General features: G+C 41.6%; 1 protein-coding gene across 7 annotated transcripts in view; it reads right to left on the bottom strand.

The window, feature by feature from the left end:
• Positions 1–10,762: 10,762 nt before the first annotated feature.
• RP2 (RP2 activator of ARL3 GTPase) overlaps positions 10,763–20,106 on the bottom strand; it is a 58,771-nt gene continuing 49,427 nt past the window's right edge. The window contains exons 4-6 of one of the 7 annotated variants that reach the window (XM_040632557.1): positions 19,350–19,435; positions 14,336–14,435; positions 10,763–11,016 (exon numbers count right to left, since the gene is read on the bottom strand). In XM_040632557.1, coding sequence (XP_040488491.1) covers positions 10,817–11,016; positions 14,336–14,435; positions 19,350–19,435 — 386 coding nt within the window. In that variant the 3' untranslated portion in view covers positions 10,763–10,816. Of the gene's footprint in view, positions 11,017–14,294; positions 14,436–14,935; positions 17,603–19,349; positions 19,436–20,106 lie in introns of those variants that run through there. The other 6 variants (XM_040632579.1, XM_040632590.1, XM_040632584.1 and 3 more) reach the window with 6 other exon arrangements.

The raw sequence follows: 20,106 nt of genomic DNA on the forward strand, positions 1-20,106 counted from the left end.
TATATATATACTTGATCCATTTACTTAGTCCATTCATTTGCTGACAGGCATTTAAGTTGTTTCCATACTAGGATATTGCTATTGTGAATAATGCTGCAGTGAGCGTGGGAGTGCAAATATCTCTTTGAGGTAACGGTTTTATTTCATTGGGTATAAACCCAAAAGTGGGATTGCTGGATCACACAGTAGTTCCTTCTGGAGACGGAGAGGGGTTAGTGTCAAAGAAATTTAATAATTTGCAAGTTTCTTTTCCAAATGGTGACAGACTTTAGGATCGTTCTGTTCATGGATTGACTTTATATTTGCTGTGGACATTCACATAGCGTCTTTCTTCCAAAGAACGTGGGTACTGTGTTGAGGACTTTATTTTCCTTTCAACGGCTACAGGGTCTGTAGTAAGATTTCCCTGTCTCGTTTGTGATATTAGTGATTTGTGTCCTCTCTCTTGGTATAGGTTTATTAATTTGATTGATCTTTTCAGAGAAACGGCTTGTTGTTTAATTGATTTTCTCTATTGTTTTCTTATCTTCAATTTAATTGATTTCTACTCTTCATTATGTTTTAAAGAATTTTTAAAAAAAAGATTTTATTTATTTGTTGGAGAAAGAGAGAGAAAACAGAGGCAGAGGGAGCGGGAGAAGCAGACTCCCCGCTAGCAGAGAGCCCGACACTGGGCTGGACTCCAGGACCCCGGGATCCTGACCTGAGCCGAAGGCAGACGCTTAACCGACTGAGCCACCCAGGCGCCCCTCTTATCTTTATTGTTTCTCTCCTTCTACTTATTTTGAGTTCATTTTATTTTGCGCTTCTTTTTCTAGTGTCTCGAGGTGAGAGCTTTCGTGATTGATTCGAGACCTTTCCTCTTTTCTGATGTGAGCCTTTAGTGTTCTAAATTCCCATGTCAGTACTGATTTAGCTACATTCCACAAATTTTGATGTTACATTTTCACTTTTGTCCAGTTCATTGTATTTTTTAAAATTTCTCATGAGAGTCCCTTTTTGACCTATAGATTAGTGAGAAATGTGTTGTTTCGTTTCCAAATGTTTGGAGATTTTCTTGTTGACTTTGTTACTAAATTTCTAGTTTGATTCCACGATGGTCAGGGAACGTACTCTGTATGATTTCAGTTCTTTTCCATTTGTTGAAGTTTGCTTTATGACCCAGAATATGAGCTATCTTTCTTGGAGAATGTTCCATGGGTATTTGAAAAGAATGTGAATTATGCTGTTATCGGGTGGAGTGTCCTATAAATTAGATCCTGTTACTTTATGCTTTTGAGCTGTATAGTCTTGCTGATTTTATGTTTAGTAGTTCCGGTGCTAAGAGGGAGTATTAAAGTTTTTTACTGTAAACTGTGGATTTGTCTGTTTCTCCTTTCACTTCTACCAGATTTTGAAGCTCTGTTTGGGGCATAAACATTTTGGATTGCTGTGTCTTCTTGGTGCACTGACCTTTCATCATTAAGCCTCTTTGTCCCTGGTAATTTTGTTTGTTCTGAAGTCTACTTTATTTGATATTAATATAAACATTCCTTTTGCAAATTAACATTTGAGAAGCGTGTCTTTTTTTTCCATCCTTTTACTTTCTACCTACCTATGTTGTTATATTTGAAGTGACTTTCTAGTACACACCATATACTTGAGTTTTCTTTTTTAATTTTTAAAAAAGATTTTATTTATTTATTTGACAGAAAGAGAGAACACAAGCAGGGGGAATAGCAGAGGGAGAGGGAGAAGCAGGCTCCTCACTGGGCAGGGAACCCAACGAGGGACTCGATCCCAGGACCCGGAGATCATGACCTGAGCTGAAGGCAGACGCTTCACCGACTGAGCCACCCAGGCGCCCCTGAAAAACACATCTTTTGAGTTCAGATTTCAGAGGAGACATTTGTTATCAACTGAATCAGCGTGTTCCTCCACAGTAATAATTTTTTTCTCTCTAGCCGCTTTTAATTTTTCTTTATCTTTAGTTTTCAGAGGTTATTTATGTTGTGTCTCGGTATTGTATTTTTGGGTTTTCCTGTTTGGGTTTCACTGAGCTTCTTAAATCTGTAGGTTTATGTCTGCCAAATTTGGGACATTTTCAGCCAATTCTTTCTTTCTTTTTTTTTTTTTTACATTATTACTTTCGTTTGTTGATCTATTCAATATTGTATTTTTTTTTAAATTTTAATTCCAGTATAGTTAACATACAGTGTCTTATTAGTTTCAGGTGTACAGTATAGTGAGTCAACACTTCCGTTCTTCATCCAGGGTTCATCACAAGCGCCCCTGGTAATGCCCATCACCTATCTCACCCATCCCCCACACCCACCTCCCCTCCGTTAACCAGCGCTTTGTTCTCAATAGTTAAGAGCCATTATTTCTTTGAATTCATTTTCAGTCCCACCCTCTCTTCTCTTCAGGGACTTGAATGATATGAGTATTAGTACTTTTGTTATTGTCCAATGGACTTCTGAGACTCTGGGATATTTTTCCCTCATCTGTTTTCTCCCTTTTGTTCAGATTGGAGAAATTCTATTGTTCTGTCCTCAAGTTCACTGATTCCATCCTGTCCTCTTCACGCTACTATGAGCCCATCCAGTCCCTTTTTAATTCGGATTATTTTTCACTTCTATAATTCCCATTTGGTTGTTTTCTGTAACCCGTTTCTTTGGTGGAATTTTGTATTTTCTCCTCCATTTATTTCGAGAGAATCTGTAATTGTTTATTGAAGCATGTTTTTAAATGATGGTTGCTCTAAAGTCCTTGCAAAGTAATTCCAATATCTGATTTATCTTAGTGTTATGTCTTTTTATTTATTCATTTATTTATTTGAGAGGGAGGGAGGGAGCCGGGGGAGGGGCAGAGGGAGAGGGAATCCTCAAGCAGACTCCCCAGGGAGTGCAGAGCCTGACCCAGGGCTCAGTCCCAGGACCCTGAGATCATGACCTGTGACCAAACCAAGAGCTGGACACCCAGTGGGTTATGTCTGTTCATTGTCTTTTCCTGTTCAAGTTGTGATTATACTGGTTCTGGGTATGAGGAGGGCTTTTCCCTTGTCTCCTGGACCTTTTGGATGTTAGGAGACTCCGGATCCTGCTTAAATCTTCTGTGTTAGCAGGCAGTTACTCCTGGTGTGGCACACGGGGCCTGGCCTACGTTTGTGGACCGTGGCTCCAATGACAGTTTAGTTTTCAGAACCCTTGCGGTGCTATTCTGGTCTGCTTTGTCTGTGTGCCACTTAAAGCCCCCTTGAAAACTTCGGTGGTATTCCGCACTGCGCTTCTGTTCTCAGACTTTTGGGCATGTCGATTTAGTTTTACCTGTGGGTCTGGCAGGTGTCTTTTCATACCTCCCATGCAGATTTAAAGAATCCCTTTCTCCAGCTCCCTCCTCTCTGAGATCCTTCCTTCACTTTATAATTGGAAGCCCGAGGGGCGCCAGCTGCCACTGGCAGACAAGGGTGAAAGTCCAGACTCCTCGCTCTGTCTCCACTGACACGGCAACACCCGGGAGGGAAAGCACCTCTCTGGATGCCCCGCGGATGCCAGGTGGGAGGGAAGCGGCAGATGTCCACACTCCCCCACAATCTCTCGTCCGACACCGCTAGCGGGAGAGGAAAGTGCCTTCCCCGCCACCTGCCACGTGGTGGGGGTCAGGAGATCACCAGATGGGGGATCGGGAGATGCCAGGCCTGCAGGGGCTGGAAGTGCTCACCCTGGCTACCTGCTGCTGCTGGGGGGCGGGGCACGGTCGCGCGGACCCTTCGCTGGGTACCCGCTGCTGCTGTTGCTGCTGGCAGGGGCCGAGCGTGCCCCCCCGCCCCCGGGGCTGCCTGGTGCGGTTGGGGCTCCAGCTCGCTCTGGATGGGTGCCAGGGGCGGAGGAGGAAAGTGCTTCCCCAGGCTGCCTGGTGCTGCTGACACTCCCACTGTCTTGGCCGGTGTTCCCAGCGGGAGAGGACAGCGTTCCCCCCAGCCGCCTGAGGCTGCTGGATGCGGAGCCCGAGGCTGTAGTCCCTACCCGGTCTCTGCTGACGCCTCTGGCTGGGTTAGGGTAGGTGCTGTCAAAGGTTTCTCTCCCACTGGCCTGGGATTCTCTCCTTTCCTGGTCCTTTGGCCAGAAAGAAAAAGTTTTTCTTTGGTTTTATTGGTCTTTGTTTTTTTGTCTGCTGGGGAGAGTCTAGGTTGCAGGGTTCTCTCCAACCCAGGCTGGGATTTTGAAAAGACAGGGAGCACACCACTGTGTTTCCTCAAATCCTGTGGTCTCCGGCTGGCCCACATTCCTCTTGCCATCACCAGAGTCTCTTTATTATGGGCTTTAGTATTATTTACAGGGATTCGAGTTCGCTCTACTTAGCAGGGAGGAGAAAGGAGAAATGAATCTATGCCCTCTTGTCTGGAATGTGAAGTCACCTCCTACTTTAAAAGAAATTAATGAAATGATTAACAAAGGGTTTGTTTCGGTTGGAAAACAGAATTTGCCTTTGGTGACCTCAGTTTGCACTTGTTGGTTTTTTTTTTTTTTTACGTCATCTCTACGCCCAATGTGGGGCTCAGACTCACCACCCGGAGATCAAGTGTGGCAAGCTCTACTGACTAAGCCAGCTGGGCGCCCCTCCCACCCCCCACCCCCGTTTGCAGTTGAAAGGCAAAACTATTTTTCTTCTTCTTTTTTTAATTTGTCAAATGGAACTGATGATGGACTTCGGTGGGGTGAGAGTTTCAGAAGGCACAGGGGGCTGTGTCTCTGTCTTTGTTGAACCCACCCCGTTGATGAAACTGGATCTTGCAGACACTCTGATGGTGTAACTTGTCAGAAATAGGCTCAGAAGACCAAAGTGAAAGGGCCAAAGAAATAGAAGTAAATGATCACTCTTGGCAAGACCTCTCTTCCTTTTCCTTCTCTCCTCTCTCCAATCTCTCTTGGCCATCACACCAAATTTTACGTGATCAAAATCAATAGTGGGCCCCATTTTCCCTAGGTAAGTAGAATAGCTACTTGCCATATAAGTTCATCTCCCTATACATGTAATATATGTGTAAATCCAGAGACAAACGGTCTGGAAGAATACAGACCAAACTGATCATTGTAGCTACCCATGAGTAGTAGGGATCAAAGTGGATTTTAGATCTATTTCCATTTTTTAGGGAAAAGAAAATGGTGTTATTTGTATAATGAACAATAATAAAACAGAACCACCTGTACGTCCCCCAACCTGCAGAGGAGACATGAGAAAGTCTGAGATGGACAAGAATTTAAGAATGCTCCCTTTTTCCCCCGAGTCAAAAACGATTTCAAACTTGTGAAATCCGGTGGCATCTAACATTTGTTCCGAACTTCACCACGATGACTCACAGGAACATTTTCAGATGAAATTTGGGAAGACGCTGATTTTTCAAACAAAACAGCAATTGTAAATACCTGGCAAATGTACCCGCACTCGTGGTTGAAATGATAACTTGTGAAAATGGCCTTTATATGCACGTAAGTAAATGCAAAGAGAACTACTGTGAGAGAGTGTGTGTAGCCAGTGGGACAAGTTCACGGGCATTGGGAACCTCACTTGATTTGTGCTACATATTGATATCCAAAATAATGCTGTCAAATTGAGACTATATTCATGGGAGGAGGCAGACAATTAGTATTTGTAGAGCATCTGCTGTATGCCAAGTGTTTATTTTAGCATATTTTCTCATCTAATCCTCCCCCAAACCCTCAAGATAATCTCAAATAACCCCCATTATTTCCATTTTACAGGCAAGCAAACTGAGGTTCAGAAAGAAAATAACTTGCCCCACATCATTAGTAGATATTAGGTACACTTCAAGACAAAATGCTTTCTACCCTTGTTTAGGTTTGAGTATTTAAAGCAACCACCATTTTTAATGGTTATTTATTTATGTTTTATTATTTTTAAAAAGATTTATTTATTTTTAAGAGAGAGAGGGGGGAGGGCAGGGGGGAGAGAGAATCCTGAAGCAGACTCCCTGCTGAGTGGGGAGCCCAACGTGGGGGTGGGGCTCTATCCCAGGACCCCCAGTCATGACCTGAGTAGAAATCAAGAATCCTATGCGTCATGCAATACGTGCTCTCCACGTATTGCATGGTGCACTGGGTGTTATACTCAAGTAATGAATCATGGAACTTTCCATCAAAAACTAGGGATGTACTGCATGGTGACTAACATAATATAATAAATAATTATTATTTTAAAAAAAAGAATCCAATGCTTAACCAACTGAACCACCCAGGCGCCCCTGTTTATTCAGGTTTTAAAAAAAATGTATCCTTAAGTCAGTTTTGGTAACATTTTTCTACAGGTGTACTGGCAGCCACCATTTTTATCCCAAGGGAGTGTGGAAATAGCCAGATAACCTAGCCCAGTAGTCATCAAACATTTGTGGCATGAGGAAATGATTTACAAAATGGAGAAATACACACCTGTTCCTTGAAATACTTCCTTCCTTATTTATGCGTTAAACTTCACTTGAACTGGAGAACTAATTTTCCTATCAATAAACTGAAAACAGTTCAGTGGAATCAGGCAACAGCAGACACCCAAAGGATGAGTTGTAATCAATGGAGCTTCCTTTTACCAGATGGTTAATGACCTTCATAGACCAAATATGTATTAATGCCAATGCCACAGATTGATGATATTGACTCTCTCTCTTCTTGGAAGCCTGTCGGGGTTTGCGATTTATTTTCACAAAGAATAAAGCGTTCACTGATGGAGACTGAAAACAAAATGAAACACCAGCCATCACTGTAATGGTCAGTTTCATGTGTCAGTGTGGCTAGGCTGCAGGCCCCAGTTTTCCAATCAAATTCTAAGTTAGGGGTATCTTGTAGATGTGATTCACGTCTATAATCAGTTGACTATAAGTAAGAAAGATTATCCTAGATAATCTGGGTGGGGCTTGACTCAATCAGTTGAAGGCCTTGAGAGCAGAACTGAGGCTTCCCTGAAGGAGAAATTCCACTTAGGGATGGCAGCATGAATCTGGGCCTGAGTTCCATCCTGCCCGACAGATTTAGCATTTTGGACTTGACCCAGCCACCCCGCACAATCATCTAAGCCAATTCATTGCAATAGAATTCTTAACCTAGGGGCACCCGGGTAGCTCAGTCGGCTGGACGTCTGACTCTTGATTTGGCTCAGGTCAGGATCTCGGGGTCCTGGGGCTGGGCCCTGTGTCGGGCTCCACGCTCAGTGGGGAGTCTGCTTGTCTCCCTCTCCCTCTGTCCTTCCCCCCACTCGAGCTCTCTCTCTCCCTCTCTCACATAAATAAATCTTTAAACAATTCTTCCTATATGTATCCTGATGATTCTGTTTCTCTGGTGGAATTCTGGATGGTACAATCCCTGTTTTCACTTTTATGTATGAAGCCGGAATCCATATGCACTTAAGAACAACATGAATTTTCCCTGAACTTTGTATTCTCTCTTTAGATTGGATTACCTAATTCAGAAATTTCGAAAGGGATCAAGGAAGTGTCTGATTCCAGAGAATACTCAATGTTAGAGACTAAACATCATTTTCCATTTTGAAAGTAAACTCACCATGTGTGGCTTAGGAGTAGTTCCTCTCGGGAACCATCATCTAAATGAGTTCTCGGAGTCTGTATTCAGCTCTCTGAAGCTAGAAGCACCACGACCTTATGGGACAGAAGCCCATGAAAACCGTTGCAGCCCTTCCATGCTCCATCCAAGTCCATCCATAAATCCTACATGTCTGATGGGATGCATGAACCAGTTGTTTGTTTTAACCACAAAAGCAATAATTTTGTTCCTAAAGTTCTTCAGAAATTTCTTGGGAATTTACTTTCTGGGAGACCTTACCCAAATTATTTCGTCCCATTCTTTCTCTCTCTGAAAGAAACTTTGGGTTACTTTTGGATATGTTTTTTTTAAGGTTTTATTTATTTATTTGTCAGAGAGAGAGAGAGAGAGTGAGCACAACCAGGGAGAGCGGCAGGCAGAGGGAGAAGCAGGCTCCCTGCTGAGCAGGGAGCCTGATGCGGGGCTCGATCCCAGGACCCCGGGATCATGACCTGAGCTGAAGGCAGACGCTTCACCGACTGAGCCACCCAGGCGCCCCACTTTTGGATCTGTTCTTAAACTTTTCTCCTCCCAGCTGTTTGTGGTGTGTTCTAACTAAACAGATGGTAAGCTTCATGGGGCAGACACTGGTAGCTGCTTACCCAACAGCCATTCTTCTCACCTTCACTGCCAGAACCTCCATCTTTCAAGATGATGTGCCCAGGAAGCATACTCACCTCCGCAGCCTCCCTCGGAGGTAGGGCGGCCATGTGATCCCGCTCCGGCAAATGAGACAGGAAGTAGATGTCTACTGAGGAAGGCTTCTGGGAACCTGACTGTTTTCCTGACAAAAAGGACACACTTAGCTGGCCTTTTGCCATTCACCTTCTCCATTCTTTCTACCTAGAATGCAGTCACACTACTTGGAAGCATGGATGATGAGAGCCATCTTACCAATGTAAAGAAAAAGCTACAAGTTGAGGATGGCAGGAGCGCGGAGAGCCTGGGGTCTTACAGGCATCATGGCATTGCTGGGCTGACTCGCCACCTACTACAAGACTGTGTCACCTGGAACCCGGCATGTTCTTCTTCTTCTTCTGGTACCCCGCTAACAGTTCCCTCCATCTTCCTATGCCCATCCTACAGTGTTCAGCTCACAAGTTCAATACTCATAGGTATTCAGAAGAAGTTCCTGATGAAGCAACATCTGTAAGAGTAGTAGAGCCCCCATCAAACACGTTCATATCTGCATTCATCCAAACAGTACCCATTTGTCTCAAGCAGTATTTGGTTGCTTGGGGCCAATGGCAGGGGGGCAGGTACAGAAGTCTTGGTGTCTGTCCACAGTGAGTTTTGTGTCATTTTAGAAGAACAAGACATGAGAAAAGTAATACTCTAAGGTTTTGTATGACTAAGGAGAAGAACTAACACAGGCTCCTCCTTTTACTTAATTTCCCCAAATACTCAAAATAACGGCAAAGCAGTCCTAATTCTCATTTTACAGCTTAGAAAACTAAAAATGTCCCATAGCGTGTGGAGATCTGCATGGGAAATATGTAGCAGAATGTATACCAAACCCAGGTCTAATGATTCTCAAATCTACACTGCTGTTCTTTGCAACCCTGACACAACTAGTTCAAATGATCAGGGGTCGGTGGCTTACCAGAGCATACAGAACTCGGGCCAGTCCCAATGGAAGGACAGAATTTGAAGCTTGGGGTAAGGGAGTGGGAAAAGAGGGAGAGTGATCAAGGGATTCCAGGCAGGGGGAGGATCATAACAAAGACCAGTTTCCGTTGATCATGTCCTATGGAGATCAAATGGCTGAAGGGGAGGATTGAGTTCTTTGAACAGGTAAGTATCTGTTGGCTTAGCTCGACATCCTGTGATAATCATTATGGGATATACTGAGGTTAATTTTATGAAAAGTACCTGGCAGGTAAGTTGCTGCTCAGTTTTTGATGTTGTTTTGATTCTTTAAGAAAGTGGTCCCAGACTTAAAACCAAAGGTACACATTATTTGGATTACTCAAAAAGCTGACAATGTAGTTGGGGAGAAAATGAAATGATTTAAGAGTTCCAAAACAGAAAGTGTCACAAGATGATACAAACTTATTGATAACAAAACCACCCCCAAAGGCAACGCTCTTAACTTCTAAGCTCTTCCCCCCGCCCCCCGCTGTGTATGGGATGCTCGGCGGCAAGAAGTAAGCCGAGATCGTCAGTACGGGCTCCGAAGAGGAGGCTGATGGAATACCCGTGGGGCCAACAGCACACGTTAAGTTGACAAGGATGGGCATGAAAAGGAGAGGATGGAGAAAAGAAATATTTCAACAACAAGGCTAGTTAAGAACAGATCTGTTGTAGTAGTCGCTCTCTCTTGGGCTTGCTGAGATCAAATGAGATTTTATATGTAAAGTGCTTAACACGGAGCCTCACAGAGATAATAAGTAGCTGCTCTAACAGCATTTAAAAACCCCAACCACACTTACAAGATTCCTGCCCCTTCAAATAAGGTGGGAGGTACCTCTTCACATATAATTGGGGGGGGGAGAGGATGCAACATCTTCCCATAAAAATGCACTCATTTAAAACTTTAGAGGGCAGCTCTCATGTTGTGTCCTTCTTCGCAATTTAAAAAAACTCACTCATAGAAATGAGTTTTAGAAGGGTGAAGGAAGGGCACTGTAACATTCTGAGCGTCTACTTACTATGTGTCCCGTGCTTTACATTTTTCCTTACACAGCTCACCCCTGAACAACATAGGGATTAGGGATGTTGACGCCCCCCGCCCAGTGTAACTTCTGACTCCCCCCAAACTTAGCTACTAATAGCTTTACAGTTGACCGGGAAGACGCTGTTAACACAAACAGCGGATTAAGACTTATTTTATATGTTCTATGTATTATATACTATATTCTTACAATAGAGTATGCTAGAGAAAAAAAATTAAGGAAGAGAAAATACATTTACAGTACTATACTGTATCAAAAAAATCTGCAGAGAAGTGGACCTGCACAATTCAAACCCACGTTGCTCAGGGGTCGACTGTACCTACTGTTAAGATAACAACAATCAGGACAGCGCCTGGATGTAGTGCTGTCGGATTCAGTGGGTAGAATACCATATAGGCCTCAAATGCTGCCCTGTTGCCGTAGCCCTCGATCATTTAGTTTGCTTTACAAGTACACGTTAGCACCAACAGATTCATAATACAATACACTTGAACAAAGACGTAGAAAGAAGATCAGCATTTTTTTTTTTATTTCAAGCTGAGCCCTGGTTCAAGTTCAAAACCTCTGACTTTTCCAACCTATCCCATTTATGCACATTTTCCTCTTTTCCGTGTTATATTCCCCATAAAACAGTAACAGGAAGGGAGTGCTCAGATGCCGCCTGAATCCTGGTCTACGCTGACTAAATGCAAAGAAATACTTTCTACGTAAGAATTTGCCATTCGGTCTCATACGAAGACATCGATATATTTCTCCTGAGGAAACAGAAAGAAAAACCACTTAAAGTAAATGACGGGTAGAGTGTGCCGTTAAGGGTTTTACTTTGCTTTCAAATTTTACATTTATAATTAAGCCTTTGTTCCAGGAAAGAAACAAGTCATCGTCACCACCATATGCCCCCCAGAATTTGGAGCGACACCAAACATTCCCCTGAACAATCCTGCACATGGTTTGTTGATGGAGGCCAAGCTCATCCCTGAACACCGGAAGTGGGAAGATGTCAAGAGATAAAGAGGGAGGGTAACGGATCTGAGAGAGACTAAGTGACTGACTCTCCCCGTAAACCCAAAGCGAGTAGCCGACTGCTTTTTTATTTTAACTCAGCCCCGGGCATCAACAAGTGACCACGTTGGCTTTATGCAACATGTTGCCTAATCGAATAAAACAAACTTGAATACAAAAACACGTCAGAAGAAAATTTCAGTCAGAAATTGCTGTGCTCTTATCTGTTTCCAGTGAATACCACTGATGCTCTCAAAGCTCTCCAGGAGCCTAAGTGGGCAGAGACCGTGGTTACTATTTCAACATGGAACAGCGGGGGGAAAGTAAATACTGTGGAGTGCTTTTTACTCCCAAGCCAGTCCAGGAGAGTAGCATGCAGCACTGGAGTCTGTCATTCAGTTCAAACCATTTATTAAATATAGATCATCTTCTTGGACCCTAAACTACTTTCTAGGAATACAGAGATTTCTAAGCCTTGATTCTAGCGCTCGAGGAACTACTGGTGGAGGACAGAGCTTCTCAAACTTTCATGTGGCGTATGAATCCCCTGAACACCTTGTTACAATGTAGAAGCTTATTCAACAGATCCGGAGTGGGGCCCGAGATTCGAAGAAGCTCTCGGTGATGCTGATACTGTGGGTCCACGGATCACACTTTGAAGAGCAAGGGAAGCATGGAGAAAGAAATAGCGTAGGGGGTTGGAAGTACCCGGACATCTATACAGAGGGCTGTGTGAACACCGAGGAGGAAATGCACCTCAGAGTTAGGAAAGGCTTCATACAGAAGACGGGTGAGCGGAGTCTTGTTCTCCCGCCGATCCCAGGGGAAAGTCAAGGGGCCTACACTGTAGTTCAGTGATGAACCTTTCTGACCCTCGGTTTTCTCGACTGTAGGACAAGGGACTGAAAATGTCCAGCCCCTTCGAAGTCCTAAAACCAGAAGACTCTACTGAGATAAGCTTTAAAATCGCTTCAGATATGACCTGTTTGGAAGTTACGGTGAAACAGTACAAAAGGTTTGACTATTTATGTATTTATTTTACTAGGCAAAGAACTTTATTAACCTCGCTTCAAACTTTATTTCCAGGCGACTTCAGCTCAATCAGCTGCAAAGAACGAAGTGTCAAGCAAAAACTGGAAAGAGTGTAGGTGTTCGAGGGCCTTGGGCTTAAAAATATTCGAGAGCTAGATTCTTATCAGCTCCACAAACGACATTTTAAAGAAGCAGTCATCATATAAAATAGCAGCTCCCAGAAACTTCCTCAAGTGTTATCTTCTTCAGAAGTTGACTCGGTTTGGTCTGCTTTGTTCTTGGAAGCTGCCTCAAAATTCTCCACAAGATCTGGAACTTGATTATCATCCTCCCCTCTGGTAGCAAGCGGGGCTCCTCCGAGCACAGATGACTTGGGCCGAGCTTCCGCCAGCCTCCTTCAACCAGTCACACGGCTGGCACCATGCTGGCTGAGACGCTGGGTAGCATTTCTGTCAGCTGTTTCGTCTCAGCGTGGCCCGTGATGGTGCAAGCGCTCGCCGCCGGGGACGGCCGCACTCTCGGGCTGTGAGAGTGGAGCTCTCGCTGTTCCTTGGCTTGGGCACAGAGTCCCCTCTTCAACATGATATTGCTTACCCCTAATTTCTTTGAGGAGAGCTGAAGTTTTTTGTTTTTGGTTGTTTTTACCATCTGCTTCAGCTGTTCCATGAAGCATCTCTTTTTGGCGAGCGGTTGCTTTCCCACCAGGGCACACGCTTGTGCCTACAGTTGGGCGAGCCGGTCTGATCTCGCTGGAGTGGAACCGGGACAGTGCTGGGGACCAGGGCTGGTGCTCAGGGGTCTCCGGTGGACCAGCTGGGGTTGGGTGTGCACACACAGGGACACCTCTAAAAGGGCTGATTAGCGAGCCTAACAAACAGAGCTACGTTTGACACATGGAAGTGTGTCAGTCGTAAGAAAACAGCACTTAAGTCTTAATAGCCTCTTACACTTGTTTTCTCCTACTCAGTGGCCTGTTTGGAGGTGGGTGCTCGGCTCCCCAGCTGAACGCCTTGAAAAGAACACCACGCTCACTTTATGAATACTTAACGTTCATAAAGTGTATTTTATTTTCAACGTATGCTTTAGAAACATCAGTTAATTACTTGTCATATACGCCAGTCACTTTTCATGAGGACAATTACAAGTGGACCAGATGAAAGTGAAATGGGGGATGGCAGCCCCCCCTGCCCCGTGCTCCTGCTCTCGTACCATCTATTTGTAGGTGAGAACCTGCCCTCCGCAGGAAAGCCCCAAACACTAGAAAAGGAAGAGACTGCTTTTCAGAACATCTTGCTGGAGGTTTGCCACTAAAAGCTGAAATGTCGAAAGAGAAACATATCGTTTAAGGGCTTACTGCTTTCCCTCCTGTGTAGGACTGATTGCCAACTCGACTCCCTCCAACACTATCTAACCAAAAAAGAAAACCAAGTCGACAGTGAATTACTGGGGTACCTGGGTGGCTCAGCCATTAAGCGGCTGCCTTTGGCTCAGGTCAGGATCTCGGGGTCCTGGGATCGAGCCCCGCATCAGGCTCCCTGCTTGGCGGGAAGCCTGCTTCTCCCTCTCCCACTCCCCCTGCTTGTGTTCCCTCTCTCACTGGCTGTCTCTCTCTGTCAAATAAATAAATAAAATCTTAAAAAAAACAACAACAGTGAATTACTCCATTTTCGCAAAAAAAAAAAAAGGTTTTCATTACTCAAATTCAAATTTTTTAGTGTTAGGCTTTTAAAGGATAAAGTATTTTCTAGAATGGATTTTGAAGGAGTAATCATGCCCTAATTACAATATCATTTCTTTCCACAGAGAACAAAGTTAAATATGTCCCTTTTAAATGAGAAAAATAAATCTTAAACTCAGCACAGCAAGAATTATCCAATAAATAGGAAGTGATTTTTCTATTGTCTTGTACATTTCTATTCCCCCCCATGCTCTAAATGTACACGGAGAAGCTTCACACATAGAGAAAAATAATAACGAATGTTATTTGAAAACTAACCAATTTGTAGTTTCAGTATTTCTGATTTTATTAAAAAAACTAACCATTCTGCAGTTTCAGTTCTTCTGATTTATGGGCTAGGAGAGGGAGAGGTTGGGTACAAATGGCTGGTAAATTTGGTACGTAAGGTCCATTTGTATAAACCTGCAAGAAATTATATCATAAATAATTCATTATTTTCTTAAATATGGAAGAGAGAAATGCCCAATCTTAGTAAGTATTCAATCATAATACAATGTATCGTTTAACAAAGGAAGCATTATATTGGAAATTCCTTAGATAAAAACGAGTTTTCTACTTCCTTTGCATTTCTCTAGAGTGCTTTGTGCGCGCACACACACACACACACATACACACACACACACACAAGGCACACAGCTCATGTCGCATTAACATAAGACAAAGATTAGAACCTTCTATTTTACTTTTATCATTAAAAAATTTGTGCCATGACCACATCTTGGCACATGTATGAGTACATGTATGTGATAGAAGGGGTGCCTCAAAAATTAGTGTTAAGCCATTTTCATTTTATTTTTTTTTAAAGTAAACTCTACCCCCCAACGTAGGGCTTGAACTCACGGCCCTGAGGTCAAGAGTCGCATGCTCCACTGACTGAGCCAGCCGGGCACGCCAGTTATTTTCATTTTAACAACATTTATTACAAATCACGTTTTAAAAACACTAGATATAAATTACATACAAAAGCTAGACAGAAATATACAGAAGCAGAAACAGCAGTACTAATAACACAAGAGAAACAAGCTAGTATAATGTTTAAACATGTATAACTTAATAAGATTACTAATTTTTCCTTGCTAATAAATGTTCATGAATTCAAAAGCCATTAAAAAATGAAATGTAGTATAATTACTATCAGAGTTTGGAATTATAGAAACAACAACCATAGCACTACTTATTTTTAAAAATCTTTTCAAACATTCAGAAGCCAAATGACTGTCCTTAAAGACAAATTAAGCTTGGGTAAAAGCTCTTATCCGCTGAAGAATATAAAATTTTAGGCTTTGGTTAATAGATACTAAATTTAGTGGGTATTTTGAAATTAACATCTCCCTTATATGTTATATTCCTGAGATTTTTGCTAAAATACTACAGATAAAAAAAGAACTCAGTTTACAGCTTTGTGTAACATTGTATTTATTTTTGAAAAACAAAAAGTACTGCAATTACTTTAAGTGTGAATAATGGGGCTTAATAATGTAATCACAATCAGAAGGAATACGTTTAATTTAGCTTAACTGTGGGAAAAATTAATGCCCTCTGACCACTAATTGCAAAGCTTATTTGTAAATTATGATTAAAATTATGTTAAACCTGTCACCAAGTTTTATTTGCATCTCATGAAATCATTTCGATTTAAAGGAGAGGTTGATTACATAGTACAGAATGTGCTTACAAAAGACTGAAATGATACAATGCTAATGGTTAGCACTGAGGCCAGACCCAGGGTAGGTAGTCGATTTTACTTACTAAAGTGAAAAGTCTTTGAATGCATTATTTCTGAACATCAACACACAGTTCCATATAGTAGTTATAAATTAATCGGATATATTCAAAAGCAGTTTACACACGAAAATACATTTTTAGTAACAATCATCAGAGGGATTGTTATAAGTGGCTATTTTCAGTCTTGGTTTTACCAAAATAGATTTAAGTCTAAGGTTCCTTTTAAAAATAGACCTATGAAAGCTAAGTTCCTATTAGCTGCTACACGCGATGTGCGTGGCAGGTCCAGGCCCTCCTCTCCAGATCGCCCAGTCGACGTCTTCTGAACTGATCACTTAGGTTACAACGAACTCCTCACGACCGGTTTCCCCGGGAGAATGAATTGGTGTACCTGGGGACTGGGTCCAAGGATGTGGATTTTTAAACAAGTAGCTCTCCCGTGCCTCCTAGTGAATTATTACAGTCAGGTTGATTTGGGAAATAATGCTTTAAAGCAGCCAAAACCAATTTCATCATACTTGAACATTACTTGATGAGCGGTATAGCTGATGAAAATCAAATTTCTCTAGTTTTTTTTTTTTTTTAAAGATTTTATTTATTTATCCGACAGAGAGAGAGACAGCCAGCGAGAGAGGGAACACAAGCAGGGAGAGTGGGAGAGGAAGAAGCAGGCTCATAGCGGAGGAGCCTGATGTGGGGCTCGATCCCATAACGCCGGGATCACGCCCTGAGCCGAAGGCAGATGCTTAACCGCTGTGCCACCCAGGTGCCCCTAGTTTTTTTTTTTTTAAAATAATCTGCATGGCTTATCATCATGCCTAAGCATTTCATGCTTAAATGTCACAAGGTCTTGCTCTCATTCTCCTGATAAACCACAAGAGCTGGGGATTTCACCTTTCTGAAACCTGCCAGTGATCGGGCTTCTATACTTTCAGTACTGCAAATACCTTTTCTTACCAGGAAAGCAGAAGAGTCACCTAGCAGTCGCGTTCAAAAACTAAACGGTGTGGAATTTATTCACATAATCATACTACTCACAAAGTAGTCTTTGAACAGCTATACCAACAGCAGTTAGTAGAGTTAATTGCACAACTGGTTATCAAATCCCTATTAATTAAAAAAATTCAATTTACAAAGTATTATATCAATTCTACATACAAAATCTCATTTGCCACATTACGCGACTAGGAAGCAATTATTTAATTGGCTATGTATACACAGAAAAATGTGCAGAGGTTCATTCTAATTGATCAACTAGCAACAAATCTCTAAATTAAAAAAGAAAAGAAGCAATGGAATGTATTCTCGAACAATATGGAGCACTGAGGAAAGTTTGAATTCTTAGAGATTCGAAAGAATATTTAATTAGGATTAAAATCATAAACTGCGAGCCACTTCTATGTTCTAATAACAACATCACAAGCAGAGAAACAAAACCACCACCTTATTGAAGTAGGTTAAATAGTTTTTAAGCTGATTAAAACTACTGAGTTTAAAATGAACTTTTTTTTTTTTTTTTTGGAGGCTCCATGCCCGACTTGGGACTTGAACTCCTGACCCTGAGATCAAGAGTCCTGTGCTCTACCAACTGAGCCAACCAGGTGCCCCCAAACAAACTATTTTTGAACCGGAAGTAAATGATGCAGTATTCCACAGTTGACTAAAATATAAGCGTTAACAGTTTTATCATTAGTAAAAACCGCTGCTAATACACAAATTAAAAAGGGCTTAATACCAAGTCCTTGGTCCCACATTGCACTTCATATTCCCATCTGTATGTCAGCAAAGTTGTAGAAGCTGTCTACATCTCCAGATGCTGTCTCCTTGCTTTCTGATACAAACATCTATTTTCAATATAAAAGAAGCAAAAAATAAATACCAGTAAGGCCCAAATTCCAAAGCCCATGTTGTCTACAGAACAGTCACAAGCTTGCTGTTAAGAGAAATTCAAGTACGCCATTTATATAATATTTAATCAGTATTCTGTAGAATCCATACAATATAGTTTCAGTAGCTACAATGTAAATTGAGCTCTTTTAAAAGCACTTATGATATAATTAAGGTCCTGGCTTTCATAATACTTCAGTTGTACTTTATCGCGCTTGGAATTTTACTGTTTTTTAAATATACAAGAGTCAATATTATGAAAGCTACTGAATAGAGAGGTTTATTTAAAGAATTCTTAGTTTCTTCTATTTCCTAATAACAAAATCTCAATAGGCTGAGAAGCAAGACTTGGGATTATCATTTTTAAAGCTGCTAAAGACATATTAGTAATTCTAAATGAACTAACTGCTAAACATGAGTAAAGCAGTACTCAGCAGAACCCTTCAAAAATCGTTTTTACAAATGTCAGCCAGGAATTAGAGGGGACCTGGGCTCTATTCTAGCTTTATCGTAAACTAGCTGTATGATGCTGACAATTTATTCAATAAGCCTCTCTGGGCTCACTTTCCACACCTGTAAAATGAGAACATTGGATCAGATAATCTTTGACTCATTCAGATCTAAAAGCTTCAAATCACAGAACCATCTTCTCTTTGCTTCCTTTTCTATCCAACCTAATCATAATTTGCCCTTCCCCTTAGTACTGTTGTGATGAGAAAATAAGACAAAAGACAAAGCACTTTAAATTATGCAAATTCAAGAAACTATTAGCCAAATCAGACAACAAAATAAAAAATTTTATCTCAGATATTTATTAAAAAATTATTAGTTATATCTATATTCATTTAGTACTCTTATATGTTCGGTGTTTAAGTTACATTAAGTTATTTAAGCCTGAAATTCTTAGATACACCAACCTTACCAACATATCTAGAAACTACCTACATGTAATGACTTCTAGATATAGCTCAAATTCATTATTATTATTATTTTTAAATGGGCTCTGTGCTGGGCTCGAACAAGATCTGAGCCGAGATCAAGAATTGGACACTCAACCAACTGAGCCACCCAGGCGCCCCCAAATTCAACGTTTGATGAAGCATTACTGAAGCAAATAAAAATGAACAGTGGGCAACAGGATCATCTGTCCAAAGTATATAATCTTAGAAATGTAACATTTTCAACATATCACTAGTTTTCAAAAAAGGAAGGACTCAAAGAGACATTTAATGAGACTTTTTACTTTAGAAACTCATGTATTATTGAAGATTTTTAAATTAGTAGATTCTTGGGATGCCTGGGTGGCTCAGTCGTTAAGCATCTGCCTTCGGCTCAGGTCATGACCCCAGGGTCCTGGGATGGAGCCCCACATCGGGCTCCTTGCTTAGTGGGGAGCCTGCTTCTCCCTCTGCCTGCCATTCCCCCTGTTGGTGCTCTCTCTCTCACTCTTTGACGAATAAATAAATAAATCTTTAGATTAGTAGATTCTTATTTTGTAAATTTTTAAGCAATTACAATTTTAATTTGGCAAGGAAAAACCAAAGCTTAGCTCCCAACTGTTTACCACAGGTTCTAAAAACCATAGTCTGTTCTTTTTTTTTAATTCCAAGCAACAACAGGGATAAAAGTACTATTTAGTTGTAAGGAAAGGGAAATGACATGAAAGGTCTGATTGAAATAGAAATAATCAGTAAAATCTTGTACCTTGGTCCCATTGAATATCTCATTGACAATAAGTTGGCATCCTTCTACAGCTCCATCTCCATTAAACTCCAAGGCAATAACAGGACCTATAAGCAAACCGAAAAAGTGTTGTCTGAACATGAATACAAATTATCTATCATCTATCTATCTATCTATCTATCTATTTAGAGAAAGTATGGGGGAGGGGCAGAAGGAAAGGGAGAATCTTTTTTTTTTTTTTATTAATAATGATTTTTTATTATATTATGTTAGTCACCATACAGTACATCCCCGGTTTTCGATGTAAGGCTCGATGATTCATTAGTTGTGTATAACACCCAGTGCACCATGCAATATGTGCCCTCCTTACTACCCATCACCGGTCTATCCCATTCCCCCACCCCCCTCCCCTCTGTAGCCCTCAGTTTGTTTCTCATAGTCCATAGTCTCTCATGTTTCATTCCCCCTTCTGATTACCCCCCCTTTCTTTATCCCTTTCTTCCCCTACTGATCATTCTAGTTCTTATGTTCCATAGATGAGAGAAATCATATGATAGTTGTCTTTTTCTGCTTGACTTATTTCACTAAGCATTATCTCCTCCAGTGCCGTCCATGTTGTAGCAAATGTTGAGAACTCATTCTTTCTGATTGCTGAGTAATATTCCATTGTATATATGGACCACAACTTCTTAATCCAGTCATCTGTTGCAGGGCATCTCGGCTCCTTCCACGATTTAGCTATTGTGGACATTGCTGCTATGAACATTGGGGTGCATAA

This window comes from Ursus maritimus (genome assembly GCF_017311325.1).
Source record: "Ursus maritimus isolate PB19 chromosome X unlocalized genomic scaffold, ASM1731132v1 scaffold_X1, whole genome shotgun sequence".
NCBI classification, from domain to species: Eukaryota; Metazoa; Chordata; class Mammalia; order Carnivora; family Ursidae; genus Ursus; species Ursus maritimus.